The following is a 17,554-nucleotide window of genomic DNA, read 5'->3' as shown; positions in this document are numbered from 1 at the left end:
GGTTTTCTCCAAGACCAACAGAGCAACTAGAACACTGCAGCACAATAAAAAAAAAAAATTCCAATAAATATTTCCATCCCTCCTGTTTTGTACTGCCCTCTGACCTTCACTCCTTTGTGGTCCCATGGGGAGAGGGCCTGAACCTGCATTAGGGGAGAGGCAGGGCAGTTATTAGGAGACTGGGGAGCAAATGAAGCCAACTGCCCCAGGCCCACTGAGGGACCCCCTAGAGAGAAATGTCCTTAGTCATGGCGATCAGCACAAGAGGCAGTGTCAGCAGCCAGCTAAATTACTTTGCTACCCCCTCCTACCGCTAGAGTCAGGCTAATGTCCAAGAACCGCGTGCGTCATCAGCCGGTGTTGCGTGACGGTTCTCCGGTTTTTTTTTTCTGCCCTCTGTAGGCCTGTTAGAGTCTTCAGTTCCTGAAGTTAAGTTAAGAAAAGGCGGACGACTCGAGGGGGGGGGGGTGTGTATTGGTAATGAGCATGAAGGCAGGTGTCTGGGAGGTTAAGAGGCTCGGGGAGAAGGAGGGGTGGTGGGAGGAAAAGGAGCATTTGCTGTGGGTCTGCAGTGTCTCGTGGAGTAAAGAGCAGCGATGGGCCAATATCAGATGGGTCACGACCTGCTCCCCACCACTATTCAACCTCAAGGGACCCCATTCTGGTTGTTTGCCCTGAGCCCCCGCTCCCCCTTAGCGTCAGCCCTGGAGAGAGGAATGAGAGTTATTGGGAAGAAAAAAAAATGAATTTTATTTTTAATTTACACAATTTACAACTCGCCTGTTAAACAAAGAACAAGGCGACTAACAATAAAAGAGAATGTATATAAATTATAACCAACCCTCCTCTAGAACCCAGCAAACTTTTAAAATGATAAAACCAGCTCAAAATAAATATCCGAAGGCCTATCACACAGGAACAAAGCCACAAATAAATATCACACGGGAGGTAATCTTGATAATCGCACATGACTGCAATGCACGACTTCTGGATAAGTAAGCCTGGAAATGCACTTACTGTGTTCTGAAACTCGTAGCAGTCTGGTAATTCGCGGGAACGGATGGTTTGCAGATCAATAGCCTTCAGTTTAAATGACATTTCAATCTGTATCAGCCTGAACGGAAAATACCAGGTGAAGAATTACATTTTAATCCAGTTTCACGTTGTAAATGTATTAAGTGCCGAACGCTTACATCACCTGTAAAACTCAAGGCTAAAAAAGGATGAATTCAGCAGCTGCAAATCAGTGGGCGCTCTGTCAGATAACATTTGCTGTTTCACATGCAAACACTCTGGGGGGGGAAAAATGGAAAACTTTCAGAAGAGTCGCATCACAATTTGTTCAGGCTACGGACAACGTTTTTACATAAAAAAGCTGTTATAGAACTGCACACATGCTGTGCGCTTCATTCACAAGACAAACTTCATTAAAAAAAAAAAAAGCTGTGCAAACCTCTGTAAATCTTATTACAAACAAAACTTGTAAAACGGGGTGGACAACCGTAGGGGTAATGGCAATTATATTTTACAGTAAAAGGTTTTGATAGAGAAAATGGGGTTGGGTTTTTTTCTCTCACCCACATATGTTGACTCGATTTTCAAGTTTAGGGTAATACAACATTTCTGGAGCTTGGCAAAATTTTACCTAGATGTACAAAGGTGTCACGCCGAAATGGAATTAACACATTTCAGAAGGCAGGAAATGTTCCTTTGTGTATAGCTCCAAAAATAAATATTACTTGTTTCATCAAATTTCTTGAATGCCTTTCCAGAGATAGCCCAAGGTGATTTATAGTAAAAACATACCGCAGCAGCCAACCACTGATCAAAAGGAACGGAGGCTAGGTTGCACTTTCTATGGCAGATAAAGAAGTGTGAAACCCAGAAATATGGGGCGTCTTAAGATTGTTTTGTGCTCAATAAAGGGAGGCATCTGTTTTGTACATACACACATGTACAGGCCGCGTGTACGCACTGTGAAAAGCATATCTTAAAAGGAAATCCCGAAAGGCAGCTCGGTAGTGACAGAAAGGAACATTAGCAAGAGCTAATTTACTGTCAAAGGAAAGGCTGGATTGATGTTTTCATTTCCTCAAACCATGATGTTTCTCTAGAGAGGCATTAAGCCCATGGGACGCTGCCTGCTTTTACTACATGCCGTCTGTCTCCCAAGCACTTTCCCAGCCACACAAATGGGAACTGAAATCCCATTTATCGCAATGAGCATCAAACTTCCTTTCAAAACAGTTTTATAAATCAATCCTTAATGTTGATAGCCATCAAAAGTAAATGTTATAACACACTCTTTTTCCATGCTCTTTTACTCAACAGCAGATTTAATAATAATGATCTGAAGTTATACAAAACGTAAATGACTAAGTAATTTTCAGTACCTGTTTCAATGGTGGGATCTATATAAAATGTAGCATTGGAAGAAAGGGCTGTGCCTCTCCGGTACTGTTGTTTGCAGATATTAAAGCCTCCCATGTTGTCTTCATCATGCTCGTAGCCAACTGTACCCAGTGATAAATTTTTTATCTGATGGTACTATTAAAAAATACTTTTTCAGTGCACTGTAATGTCAGACTAACAGTAAAAACTAAACCATCTTATAAATTTGCCCTCATCTGCAGTAATATCTCAGTTCTTATGCATGCTGAAGCTCGGTTACATTTTCAAGACTAATCACAGTTATGGACTCGCCCTACAGTTGTATCAGCATGGAAGACAGTGGCATTCCCGAGCATCATCTTAACCAGTGTTCCCAACCCTCTCTCCTGGAGGCAGACCTAACCAGTCGGGTTTTCAGGATATCCATAATGAATATGCGGTAGATAGATCTCTGATATATGCAAATCTAAGGTATGCAAAACTAGATCATGAGTATTCATTGCAGAAATTGTGGAAACCTGACCGGGAAGGTGCACCTCCAGAAGAGGGTTAGGAAAGACCAATCTTGCTGTATGAACTCCATTCCATCTCGACACTCTCTCAACCTCCCCCCCCCACCCCCACCCCCACCATATCCCCAAATACACAGACACGCAAAGAACAGTACTTTCAGGTGCAGTAGCTCAGGGAAACAGAAAATACACAAGACACCAATGTGGCCCAACTACTGCTTTCTGACACTCTACGCTAAATCTTGAAGCAGCAGACCGGCTGGCACCGGAAAAGGCTAGAAGTGAACTAGTTCCCAGCAGCCACCATATCCCTCTTCACCGAGGTATCTAAAAATGAGGACACCTCTATTGGTGGTTACGGAAGGACCTCAAAATTTCTTTTTATTGGGGGGGGGGGGGGGGAGAGGGGCCGGGGTACTTTCTAAACAAGACACTCACCTGTTCAATAGCAAATGAAATACTACTATAAACATCTTGCTGAGTGTAAATTGTGAGGCTATAATCGTCCTCATCTGTGCCAGAATATCCTTTCAGAAACAGATGTTTAAAAGATGCTGTGTTCTCCTCCTTAAAGGAAACCACCAGCTGGTTTCTTAGTCCAAACAGAACAAGCTGAAAGGAAAAAAAAAATGTTTCCTAGAAGCATGGGAATTGTTTCAGTATGAAACATTAAAAGTCCAAGGTGACGAGGCACAGGAATCCTGTAATGATGATGATTTATATTTTCATTACTAACAAATTGCACAGAAACAAAGCTACAGTGCTTGGTTTGAAAACATGATCTACCGTGCACAGGCATTGGCAAGCTAACCTCTTAATCTGTCACTGTACGTTATTCTCAGTACGGGCATTATATAACAGTCACGTGAGCTCAAACATGTTTCTGAAGAGAATTCATTTCATTGAGCTTTCTAAAGGCTCAGTGAGGCCACAGCAAATAGCTACTCAGGAAGATGTTACACAAACAAAAAATACAAAAATGAGGCGATGTATTAAAAATGTCATGATGCCTGGTTTCCTTCGATACAATAGAAATTTGCAAATGCTAACGGTTACTAACCAATGTCAGGGTAACTTTTAAAAATGCTATTACAATGTGCTCTGATCTCAGATTTAAACTGAGCTGACCTGTTTCTCTATAGAAAACTAATGTAAAAAAAAAAACCAAAAAAACCTAGCAGGTATCAGAGAGGGATGAATAATTCAAAAGTTATTTGAGGGAGGAAGAAGGCAGAGGGAACAGAATTGATTTTATAAGGCCAATTTCCCTGTAGGAAACAAGGTTAAAAAAAAAATCGCTATTCAAAACTCAAACAGAACTGCAAATAAGGCTGAATATCAGCAAACTGGGTATTGAGCATATACTGAACCGTTTCGGGCCCTCCTTGCTCCAACCCATAGAATATATTAGCTCTCATTTCTCAATGCACAAACCTGCTTTTTTTCCTTTTCAGACATGAAAATGTGTTCCAATGACTCAGTCCCCTATAGAAAGAAAGTCAGGAAAAATGTCTGTCCAAGCTTTCTCTCCACCACCTCATTTGTATGGTGCCTTGTAAACGGCGTCACACCTTTGTATATTTTTCACATTCTGCTATCTAAACAATATAGACCAAAATGCATTAAAGTAAGAATTGGTTCACCGATCTACACAGCATTATTTTACACTCATCATGAAAGAACTAAATTATTTATTTATTTATTTTGCATTTTTATATACCGACATTCTTGTATCAGATACAAATCATACCGGTTTACATTAATAACAGAGTATGCAGGAAAATAGGTTTCCTAAGTCAAATACATTGAGCATATTTAATAAACAAAGGATTACAAAACACTATGAAAAAGGTTAATTAACAAAGGAAAACTTAAGGGAATTAAAATAAGCGTAGCACAAAGGATTGCACGAAGGGGTGCACAAAGGGACGTGCCCCTTTGGCGCACCCTGATGCACGGCGCGCGACGCCTGGTGGAATGTGGCCATTTACCGGCTCGCCGGTGAGTGTGATGACATCAGGGGGGGCGGATCTCTTCATTCCTGAGTTCACAGCATTCTCAGTTTCAGCATGAAGTGTTTTTTTCAATTTAGAAATATTCCAAAAGTAATTAAGAGCAAAAAAACAAAAAGCCTTGGTTGCATAAGTCTTCATTACCCTTGACTCAATACTTATAAGAGAATTGCCATGCTACATCAGACCAAAGTCCACCGAGCCCGGCATCCTGTCTCCAACAGTGGCCAGTCCAGGAACTGGCAGATCACATAAAGTAGATCTAATAATTCCTGTTACTCACTCCCAGAGATAGCAATAGCTATCTTTAGTCCACCTGGCTCTTACAAGGTTATGGGCTTTTCCTCCAGGAACTTGTCCAAAACCTCTTCTAAACCCTGCTGTGCTAGTCGCTTTGATCACATCCTTTGGCAACAAATTCCACAGCTTGAGAGTGCAGAGTTAAAACTTTCCATGTTTTGTTTTGAATCTGCTGCTTGTTAGTTTCCTGGAGTGTCCCCTTGTTTTATTATTATTTGAAAGGGTAAATAATTGTCCTTTTCTTACCCATTCCACCACACTCATGTCCCCTTCTCAGCCGTCTCATTTCCAAGCCAAAGAGCTCTAGCTTGTGTAGCCTCTCGTCATAGAAAAGATGTTCCTTCTTTATCATTTTGGTCGCCTCTACACCTGTCCTAGTTCTGCTGTGACTTTCTTAGAACATAAGAATTGCCATACTGGGTCAGACCAAGAGTCCATCAAGCCCAGTATTTTGTTTCCAACAGTGGCCAATCCAAGTCACAAGTACCCGGCAAGTATCCAAATATTAAAGAAATCTCAAGCTACTATTGCTTATTAATTAATAGCAGTTTATGGATTTTTTCCTCTAGGAACTTATCCAAACCTTTTTTAAACCCAGTTACACTAACTGCCATAACCACATCCTCTGGCAATGAATTCCAGAGCTTAACTATGCACTGAGTGAAAAAGAATAGTCTTCGATTTGTTTTAAATAACGTCATAGAGTGCCCCCTAGTCCTATTACCTGTGAGAGTAAATAACCAATTATACATTAACCTGTTCCAAGTCCTTTCATGATTTTGTAGACCTCTATCACATCCCACCTCAGCCATCTCTTCTCCAAGCTGAACAGCCCTAATCTCTCTAGCCTTTCCTCATAGCGGAGCCATTCCATTCCTCTTATTTTGGTTGCCCTTCTGTGCAACCAGAACTGCACAAAGTACTCAAGGTGCTTTTGCATCATGGCTCGATACAAAGGTAATATGATATTTTCTGGTTTTCCTCTATGTCTTTTTGGATCATTCCTAACATTCTATTTGCTTTTATGACCTCTGCAGCACACTGAGCCAATGATTTCAATGTATTATTCATAAAGACTCCAAGGTCCTTTTCCTGGGTAGTGATTCCCAATACCGAACCCAGCATTGTGTGCCTGTAATTGGGATTATTTTTTCTTATGTGCATCACTTTGCACTCTTCTACAATAAATGTCATCTGCCATTCAATTGCCCAGGCTCCTAATATCTCACAATGTCCTTCGCAGTTCCTTGCAATGTTGCCATTTTAACAAATTTGAATAATTTTGTATCATCTGCAAATTTGATCACCTTATTCATAAATGATCTGGAAAAGGGAATGAGTATCTTAAACAGCACAGGTCCTGGTACTGATGCCTGTGGTACTCCACTAGCAATCCTTCTCCATTTGGAAAACTGACCATTTAGTCCTACCCTCTGTTTCTGGCCTTTTACCAATCCACAACAGAACATTGCCTTCTATCTCATGACTTTGTAATTTCCTGAGGAATTTGTCATGGAGGATTCTGTCAAATGCCTTCTGAAAATTTGAATACACTATATTAACTGGCTCACCTTTATCTACATGTTTATTTACATCTTCAAATAATTCTAAAATGATTGGTAAGACTAGATTTTCCCTTGCTAAAACCATGTTGACTCTTCCCCTTTAAACCATGTCTATCTATATGGCCAGTGATTTTGTTTTTAAGAATGGCTTCTACCATTTTGCCCGGCACCAACATCAGGCTCACCAGTCTATAGTTTCCAGGATCACTACAGAGTCCTTGTAAAAAATCTGCATCACATTACCCACCTTCCAATCTTCAAGAATCGTGGCTGTTTTAAATGAAAGGTTACAGATTATTAATAACAGGTTAGCAATTTCATGTTTTATTCTTTTAGAACTCTGTGGTGGATACCATCCAGTCCTGGTGATTTTTCACTCTTTAGTTTCTCAATCTGATCTGTCACATCCTCCATTGTCACAGACAAAGAATGTTTCAGGGTTTGGGGATGTTCCCAACATCCTCATCTATAAAAACAGAAGCAAAGAATTTGTTCCATTTTTCTGCTGTTTCCTTGTCCTCCCTGAGCACCCCTTTTGTCCCTTGGTCATCTAGCAGCCCCTTCACAGGCGTTTTGCTTCTAATGTAGTTGAAAAGGGGTTTGTTTGTTTTGTTTAAATTAGTTTTTGCCTCACTGACAAGATTTCTCTCAAAGTCTCTCTTGGTCTGTCTAACTACTGTTTTACATTATGCTCTTGCCTATTTTCATCATTTGGGTCTGCTTTCCATTATTTTGCATGATACCCTGGCCAAAACCATGGCCACTGAAGTAAACAATTCTATTTTTCCATGTCATAATCATAACTTGTATCAAAGTGGTTAAGAAAGATGAAAAATGTGTTACAACTTGCCTGAGATCACAAGCCCTCCATCATTTTTATTGATGAGATTGATTTGTTATTTGAGACAAGAAGCATAAATGAAACTGAGGTTGCTAGATGGATTAAAACAGAATTCCTAGTCCAGATGCAAGGTGTTAAAATAGATAATGAAGGTATTCTTGCTCTTGGTGCAAACATACACACTCTGGATTCTAGTTTTTGCCTTTAGATTAATGTTTAAGAAATGCATTTACATTCCTTTGCCCAAAGATCATGCTCAGGCAGCCAAATTTAATCTGCATCTTGGGACAATACCAAACAACCTGACAGAAGCAGACTAACGAGATCTTGGAAAGAAAATAAATGGGCATTCTGGTGCTGACATAAGCATCACTGTAAGGCTTGCACTGATGCAGCCAGTCAGAAAAGTTCAGCTACTCACTTTAAAAAAAAAGTATGAGGACCATCACATTCTAATCCAGATATTGTGGAAGATTTGCTCATGCCATGCTCTCCAGGGAATCCAAATGCCATTGAAATGACCTGGATGGATGTGCCAGTAGATGAATAATTGAATCCAACTATTTCCATATCCATTATGCTACAGTTATGAACCCACATGAAATCAACAGTAAACGAAAAAGACCTTGAGAAATTAAAGAAATTTTCAAATGACTTTGGTCAGGAAGGCTAAGCCAAAGACTATACTTCTTTTGCTTTCCTCTTTGCTGGCATTGCCAATTAATTGCCTATTAAAAATAAATTGTACATTTGTTTCCTCTTATTTGCAACCAGAAATGAAGATCATTCTACAAAGCTTCTTGAATTTTTATATAATATTGTTCAAACATCTGTAATGTCTTCTATTAGAAAGGAATTCTAAAAGGTACGTTATCACTTTTAAGAAATGAATCCAGGGAAACCAAACTTGATATTAAATACTTAAATATTTAAAAAGTCAAGTTTCAGTTAAGCTTTTAGACCTCAACCCTACAGTACAGGTGGCGTTTTATTTGTAGCTTGCAAGTGATCCTACCTGGTGGAGGCCCCTTTCGCAGAAACAGCCATGTGTCTACCAACTTTACATAGCAGGATGGTGTAGTTATTGCCCATTCTTCTTGGCAGATTAGCTCAAGCTCTTTCAAGTTGGCTGCAGATCGCCTGTGGGTGGCAGCCTTCGAGTCTTAACCAGAGAATTCTCTATTGGATTCAGGTCTGGGCTTTGATGGACTGGTCTAGGACATTCACTTTTTTCTTACTGAGCCACTCCATTGTTGCTTTAGGATCATTGTCCTGATGAAATACGACTCTTATCCCCGATCCCAAGTCTAAGAAAGACAGGAAGCTGCCTGTATTGTATACCACCCCTTGATCTGTAAAAGCCTCCCTGTCCGCAACGTTGCAAAGCATCCCCACTACGCTTTATTGTAGGGATGATTTTAGCAGCGTGATGTGCTGTGTATGTTTTACACCACACATTCCTTAGCATGAAGGCCAACAAGTTCCACTCTGGCCTCATCAGATCACAAAACCTTCTATAACATGCATGCATGTTTCTTTGCAAATACTATGTAGCGCATCACATGGCTTTTCTTCATCACTGACTTCTTTCTTGATACCTTCCTGCACAGACCATGTTAGTGGACTGGAGTAATCTTGAAAGTGCTAAACAGTCCATGTTTTCCCCTAATCTCAGCCTACTTAATCTTAGGTCTTACAGGCATGTGACAGTGAAAATGTTTAAAAAAGGTTGCACAGTAAAGAAAATAAAATAGGTAATGTCAATCGTATTTAATCTTTACTATTTTGGTAAAGAAACACTCGTGTATCCAGACTTTGTAAGTTTGTGAGCTTTTAAATATTTGTATGAATTGCCAGGGCCTCTGCCTTCACATCCTCCAACAACAAATCATCACATTTTAATGAGTCACTGAAGGCTAGGAAGTTACCAGTGTTGCAATTTAGTCATGTGGTCATGCATCCTGAACTCGCTTTAAATATTCTGAACAAAGTACACAGGCTCTTGGATCTTGCTCTCTCTCTGCACTGTCTGAATGTCTTCCGAAAAATTACAAACTGTTTCTCAAGATCCTGGACAAAAATCATCTGTTACAGAACTGCAGAGAAATTACTTGGAAAAGCTGGAAAGTAAAATGTTTTAACCAGCTGAAATACAAGGTAAAATACATAATTTTTTAAAAAACTGCATAAACCCTAAAATATACTAAGCAGTTTACAAACTATAAAACATACCTCTATTCCACCGACATCCACCCAACATTTCATACATCCTATAAATCTTACAGCAAACACATGCCCAACCAAAAATCCTAAAAAAATTTACATCACCCTCCCCGTCCGTCATTTACCAACCCACAGTAAAAACCAGATAAGACTCGCCCAGTCCAAAACACCCAATCTGTACTCCAGATATATAAACAGATACACCTCCAAAAGGAATCAACGAACACCACCACCTTAACAGATTGACGAAATTTCAGGCAGTTCTTTTTCCTGAATGGGCACTTTACTCCAAAGGGCCAGACTCCTATAACTAGAAACAGAGAAACATGAAGGCAGGAAAACAATTATGGCCTATCTAGTCTGCCCATCAACACCAACCATTCAGCATTACAATCCTGACTGCTTCCTCAGAGATCCGTCTCCTGTGCTTGACCCATGCTTTCATGAATTCACCAGCTCCAAGGAGAAGCTGTTCCAGGCATTCACTACCCTCTCCGTAAAGCAGTGGATCTCAACCTTTTTCCCATCGTGACCCACCTGACAAACCACGCTCACATGTAGGACACACTGCTCATTACAATTCACGGCAGAAATAAAAAAAAAAAAGGTCCAGTATTATTTTTATTGTTAAGAATGACACAAAGGAAAGATAAGTACTCAGTCTGAACAGAAATTGCATAAATAGTAAACATCCCATACCAAAACACTAATTTCCAGCACTCAAACAGTAACCACCTCACCTAAGAAAAGGCCTTAAGACACCAATACACCACCTATTAGGAAAACAAACGGACCAAGTCAGGCTGCTATAGAGCCCTTCAAAGAAACTACATGCCAGCAGAATACCTCACCTGAGTCACATGTGCTGACCTTCACCTAACAAAGAATAAAGAGACCATAAAGCATAACTAGAAACATGCAGACAAAAACTGAACTGGAAACTGCAACAAGCCAGTGTAAAAGGAAAAAGAGAAACTACACCAGATCTAATAAAACAAATCAATAAATATAAAATCAATAGCAGTAAAACCATACTAACAAAAAACATTTGAAAATAGCTGATAAATGGAATATCCAATTAAAAACTTGCATCAAAAATGTCTAGATAACAAAAAATTTCAAAATAGTAGACACAAAGACCCAATAACGAAAAATAAGGATTAAAAAATGCTTTGCTCTGCATACCTGGGAACATTTGATATCCAGGTGCCCTGAGATTGTTTTGAATTCGCAGGAGGAAGGATGGTTTGCTTACAGCTTTCGCCTCTCTCTCTCACATAAGCTCTCTTTCTTACACTGGCTCTCAAACACATACACATGCTCTCACTCTCACTTACATAGGCTCTCAATCATGCACATATAACATGATTTTTCTCTCACTTATATAGGCTCTTAATCAGACATTTACATACATGCTGTCTTTTCACACTTACACACACACACCACAGGCTTTCAATCACACACTTACATACATTCTGTCTCTCTCTCACACACACAGACTGTCATTCACACACATGCTCTTTTTCTCTCACTTATACACAGGCTCTCAATCACATGCTCTCTCTCTTACTTGTACACACGGTCTCTTAATCATACATACACATGATCTCTCTCACTTACACATACAGGTTCTTAATCATACACTTACATTCATGCTCTCTCTCTCACACACAAAGGATCTCAATCACAATCACACACTTACACATACAGACTCTCTCTCACTCACCTACATGCTGTCTCTCTCTCACACACACACACACACACAGGATCTCAAACACGTGCTTGCTTGCTCACTCACTCTCTCTCTCCCCACACCAAACTAGCGGACAGCAGCAGCCTCCTTCCACTTCCAGCCCTTGTGGCCTCAAGAAAGGAGTCCCATCAGCCGCGGGGGCTGACGTTGTTCCTCTTGTTCCACGCTGCGCTGTTATTCTTCAGGCCATGCATGCACGCACTAGCATGGTCTCGTCTTCCCACACGCGCGGCCGCTGCACACCACTTCCTCTTCTGGGCTGCGAGGGGCAGGAAGAAGCGACTGTGCTGGTGCCACTGACTCCAGCTTTCCTGCCATGTTATGCCCAAGCTATCAGCATTTTAAGCCCAGGCGGGGGATAAGGAAGTGAGGCGTCACACCTGCTGAGAACCGCTGCTGTAAATAAATATTTCCTTAGATTACTCCTGAGTCTATGCCCTTTCATTCTCATTCTAGAGCTTACTTTTCTTTGCAAGAGGCTTGCCTCTTTTGCATGGAAACCCTGGAGATATGTAAATGTCTCCATCATATATCCCCTATCCCGCCTTTCCTCTAGGGTATAGATGCTCAGATTTGTCCCCATATGCTTTAGAAAAAGAACATAGGCCGCTTTAGTAGCCACAGTCTGGCCCAAATCCAACCGGTTTATATCCTTTTAAAGATGCAGTCTCCAGAACTGTATAAAAGCTGAATTATGGGTCCTTACTAACCTTACTTGGAAAGATATTGGAATCTATAAAAGACCTTGATCCAGTGACCATAATGCCCTAAGTCAGCACATGGCACATAAGGCACTGTACAATGTGAAAAAAATTCAGATCCTTGATTATAGAGATATTTAAACAATACAAAGAATTTTAAATTTGACCCCCTGTAAAACTGGAATCCAATACAAAGTATGGAATACTGGAGTGATGCAACTCCTGTTTTTCACACCAGCTAATAATTTCATGGCTGTGTTTTGAATCAATTGGAGTTTCTTCAAAGCAAACAACAGCAATCCCTGATAAAGAGTATTACAATGCTCAAGTTGACTCAAAACCACTAAGTAATTATTTTAAGATCTTTATCTTCGGAAAGATGCCTTACTTTATAGATTGGACGCAATGAAAAAAATGATGACTGAACCACAGCAGAAATGTGCCTCTGCACATTAAGATCTAAATCTAACAATACCACACACACATACCCCGCATACACCCAAACTCTCACCATTTCCCAAGATTGGAGTTCTGTCCCTTTAACACAAGGGAGCTAAATAAGTATCTGATCAGCCCAAATGACCCACAGTATTTCTGACTTGTCAGAGTTCAGCTTATGGTCTAAAAGCCAGTCAAAATCCGCATACAAATACTTATTCAAGTTAGTTATTATGTTATCCTGATCAGACTTTATACAAAACAGCGAATACCAAACTCTGAATAAAATCAGTCAGCAGAAATAAATAACGATCAATTAATAAAGGGGACAAAACAGACCCCTGTGGTTCTCTACACGTTACACACCTCACTGTCAAGGTTGAAGAACCTACGATCACTCAGAAAAGGAGTGGACCTACTGCAAGGCTGCTCCATTAATACCCAACAGAAATCCAGTTGCTACCAGACGAGGTGACCATGCGGAAGTTCTGTTTGCTTACTGACATTGATAAATTCACCTCAGAATGGGCCTCAGCCTTACCTAATCTTGATTTAGAAGCAGACAATATCAATCAGATTGTAAATTCCTTTAATAGTGCCCTGATAACCATACTGGACCATATATACCCTTTTAAAGAGATCAAATCGCTCTGCGCCAGAAATCATGTTCCCTGGTTCACACTTGAGCTTATCCAGCTCAAACGATGATGTATGAGATGAGTTGAACGACTCTGGTGCACCCATAAGTCTGTATCTATTGCCATTGATTACAAGGCAGTTCATGCATCCTATCGAGCCACATTTGATTCTTGCAAAAGGACCTTCTATACATCCTGCAAACAGTCTCCACTCAACCACCTCAAGAACTCATTGCAATAGTTAGTAGCTTATGCCAGTCCTCCAACAGATCTATAATTAAATCTGGCACAGACAGTGAATCCTTCACCATTTATTGCTTGGATAAAAGTACCTCACTGTTACCTGCTGTTTATACTCCCTATAGCCAAGAGCACATCTCCTGAGTCAGATACTGAGATCCACTGCTGGACCAACTGAGTATATTGGCTGTACAGAGGCAGAAGTGTCACTTAAATCGCTAAGGTTTTCACATTGCTCACTTGATCATTGTCCTATTGCCATTTTCCTTGCACTACAAATTACTTTCTTGAGCTTACTAACATCTTGAATCTCTCTCTTACTCTAGGTGTTGTTCCAGATTATTGCAAACAAACTGTTGTGACCCCATTTTAAGAGAAGCCTAACTTGCCCATCAGTTAGAACATAAGATATGCCATACTGGGGCAGACCAAAAGTCCATCAAGCCCAGTATCCTGTCTCCAACACTGGCCAGTCCAAGTCACAAGTACCTAGCAAGTACCCAAACATTAAATAGATAGTAGTTATAGACCCATCTCCAATCTTTCTACTCTTGCTAAACTTTTGGAAAAGTTGGTCTTGATATAGCTCATTGAGTTTGCAGAGGACAATCTCTTACATCAAAATCAATATGGCTTTCGGGCTAATCATAGCACTGAAACGCTACTGTTGGCCCTATCAGATTATACCTTGGTGCAGTTTGACCAAGGCAATCCTTCAATCTTGATTTTCTTGGACATCTCTGCCACATTTGATTGCGTGGATCATTGCATTCTCTTGGGCCAGCTGCAGTCACTGGGTATTAGAGGTACTGTCGTCTTCTGGTTTCAATCATATCTGTTGGGACGTCATTTCAAGTTAAGGCAGCTCAATCATTCTTATCATGAAAACCCCTTAACAAGGGGGGGGGGGGGGGTAGTGGTCCACAGGGATCTGCATTATCTTCCATGTTGTTCAATTTGTATTAGATGCCTGTGTGTCACATTATCTCCTCCTTTGTGGATGAGTTTAAAATCTATGCTAATGATATACAATGCATTTTTCCAGTTAATGCCCCCATAACCAAGATCTGTGAAACCATAGTGAACTGCATTTCTGCCATCAAGCTATGGCTTAAGCAACATGGCCTAAAACTTAATTTTGCCAAAACAGAGGCCTTGTGGCTGAGTAGACACCCACTACAAGCTAATTTGCCAATTATTATTGTGGAAGAGCCACCTCTCATGCTCTCTCCTGTAATTCGAGGTCTGGGCTTCCTACTGGGCTCTGTTTTTGGTTTAAAGCCCCAGCTTTGAGCTGTAATCAAGTCAGCATTCTTTTAAGCTTCGGGCTCTCCATACCTTAAAATATCTCTTACCTGTTGATTTCTGAATAGTAGTGCAAGCCTTTACCCTGACCACATTAGACTATTGCAATTCTTATACACAAGGCTGCCTAAGTAGTTGCTAAGGTCTCTTCGATTGTTACAAAATGCAGCCGCTTGTTTAATTACCTCCTGCCCTCTCAGGGAACATCTCTCTTTTGCACTTTGCTGACTTCACTGGCTTCCTGTCAAGTACAGGATTCAGTTTAAGTTAATGACCCTTGTACACAAAGCAATTTACTTCACGGGCTAATAAACTAGTGAGGTTTGTCCCTCCACGGTCCCAAAGATCTGCAGATATGGAGTTACTCATTGTTTCTACTACTAAAACCTGTCATCTCCTGACAAATCTGCAAGAAGACTTTTGCAAGTTTCTGTGGAACGAGCTAGCCATGGAGCTGAGAAATCTCATTTCTTTCCTCTGGCCTTTTCTTGACGCTTTCCTTTTTAGTTAGACATGTGTCATATTTTGTTTTGTCTACTGTATTGATGTGTTTATAACATGATATTGTATTACCTATTTGTTTTATTGTTCACAGTTTAGCACAGTTTTTCTGCTTATAGGTGGTATAAAAAAATCTGTAAATAAAATAAATAAACAAACCAAATGCTTGAGAAGTAGCTCATGATCTACAGTATCAAATGCAGTTGATAAGGGATATGATTCTTTAGTGGTTAGGTTGGACTTATCTGCCTGCATTTTAACACTGTCCAATAAGAGGCGGTAATAAAAAGTCTCCCTACTGCAACCCTGCCTGAACCCAAACTGTGCAGGATGCAGCTCCTCCACCCTTGTCATAAAACCTAGAACATAAGAACATAAGAACATAAGAAAATGCCATACTGGGTCAGACCAAGGGTCCATCAAGCCCAGCATCCTGTTTCCAACAGTGGCTAATCCAGGCCATAAGAACCTGGCAAGTACCCAAAAACTAAGTCTATTCCATGTAACCATTGCTAATGGCAGTGGCTATTCTCTAAGTGAACTTAATAGCAGGTAATGGACTTCTCCTCCAAGAACTTATCCAATCCTTTTTTAAACACAGCTATACTAACTGCACGAACCACATTCTCTGGCAACAAATTCCAGAGTTTAATTGTGCGTTGAGTAAAAAAGAACTTTCTCCGATTAGTTTTAAATGTGCCCCATGCTAACTTCATGGAATGTCCCCTAGTCCTTCTACTATCCGAAAGAGTAAATAACCGATTCACATCTACCCGTTCTAGACCTCTCATGATTTTAAACACCTCTATCATATCCCCCCTCAGTCGTCTCTTCTCCAAGCTGAAAAGTCCTAACCTCTTTAGTCTTTCCTCATAGGGGAGTTGTTCCATTCCCCTTATCATTTTGGTAGCCCTTCTCTGTACCTTCTCCATCGCAATTATATCTTTTTTGAGATGCGGCGACCAGAATTGTACACAGTATTCAAGGTGCGGTCTCACCATGGAGCGATACAGAGGCATTATGACATTTTCCGTTTTATTCATCATTCCTTTTCTAATAATTCCCAACATTCTGTTTGCTTTTTTGACTGCCGCAGCACACTGAACCGACGATTTCAATGTGTTATCCACTATGACACCTAGATCTCTTTCTTGGGTTGTAGCACCTAATATGGAACCCAACATCGTGTAATTATAGCATGGGTTATTTTTCCCTATATGCATCACCTTGCACTTATCCACATTAAATTTCATCTGCCATTTGGATGCCCAATTTTCCAGTCTCACAAGGTCTTCCTGCAATTTATCACAATCTGCTTGTGATTTAACTACTCTGCACAATTTTGTGTCATCTGCAAATTTGATTATCTCACTCGTCGTATTTCTTTCCAGATCATTTATAAATATATTGAACAGTAAGGGTCCCAATAGAAGTTAGTGAAATATGGTCCTTTCCATCACCTTACCCACAAAAAATAAGATAAGATACAGGATGGTAGCTTAACAAAAACCACACTGTCCAGTTCTGCCTTTATCATTATCATCATTTATTTATGAAACATTTTTCCATCAAGAGAGCTCAAAGCAAGTTATATGCAGTTAAGTAAAAGTCACAAATGGTTCAAACAAAAATATAGGTATCAGTAAAATTTACTGGCATTTAAATACATGATCACTCAACAAGAATTCAGCACGTCCAGAGTGGTACGAATGTTAGATATCTGCATATAGGGTTCAGAGTTAATGGCAAAGACCAAAACGTGCTTCAAACAGCCAGGTTAATACCAATTTTCTGAAGGTCAAGAGAGAACAGCTGCCTGCTGTAAACCTCAAGGAATAAAGCCCTGGACAAACCAGAATGCAAAAAGGCAATCAGAGCAAGCCAATGTCCAAGATCCTCATAAGATATTTTGCTGGAAACACATCCAAGGAACAATTAGAGACAATGGGAGTCTGTTAACATCTCAGGGCTCTGCTGGTGCTGCAGGAGAGGATATGAGGGGGTGTGGTGAGGAACAGCATGTGGTCCTGCTCCCTTCCTTACTTCTCTGAGGATGCAAAGAGCAGGCCGTGCCAATTCTGGTTCAGATTGTCTGAGCCTTGCTGGCCAAGAAGGGAGAAGAAGAGTGTTTCTG

At 40.4% G+C, this 17,554-nt stretch overlaps 1 protein-coding gene and 1 pseudogene across 4 annotated transcripts in view; one reads left to right on the top strand and one right to left on the bottom strand.

Moving 5' to 3' along the window:
* MCOLN2 (mucolipin 2) overlaps positions 1-17,554 on the bottom strand; it is a 76,621-nt gene that overhangs the window by 47,208 nt on the left and 11,859 nt on the right. For all 4 annotated transcript variants that reach the window (XM_029618283.1, XM_029618285.1, XM_029618286.1 and 1 more), the window contains exons 3-6: positions 3,342-3,515; positions 2,394-2,547; positions 1,199-1,292; positions 1,018-1,114 (exon numbers count right to left, since the gene is read on the bottom strand). In XM_029618283.1, the coding sequence (XP_029474143.1) occupies positions 1,018-1,114; positions 1,199-1,292; positions 2,394-2,547; positions 3,342-3,515 (519 nt within the window). The remainder of the gene's footprint in view (positions 1-1,017; positions 1,115-1,198; positions 1,293-2,393; positions 2,548-3,341; positions 3,516-17,554) is intronic.
* On the top strand, positions 4,376-8,294 carry LOC115099941 (annotated as a pseudogene).

The sequence above is a fragment of the Rhinatrema bivittatum genome, chromosome 10 (assembly GCF_901001135.1).
Source record: "Rhinatrema bivittatum chromosome 10, aRhiBiv1.1, whole genome shotgun sequence".
Lineage (NCBI taxonomy): Eukaryota > Metazoa > Chordata > Amphibia > Gymnophiona > Rhinatrematidae > Rhinatrema > Rhinatrema bivittatum.
Note: the sequence above shows the minus strand (reverse complement) of the source record. Positions and strands in the feature narration are given on the sequence as shown.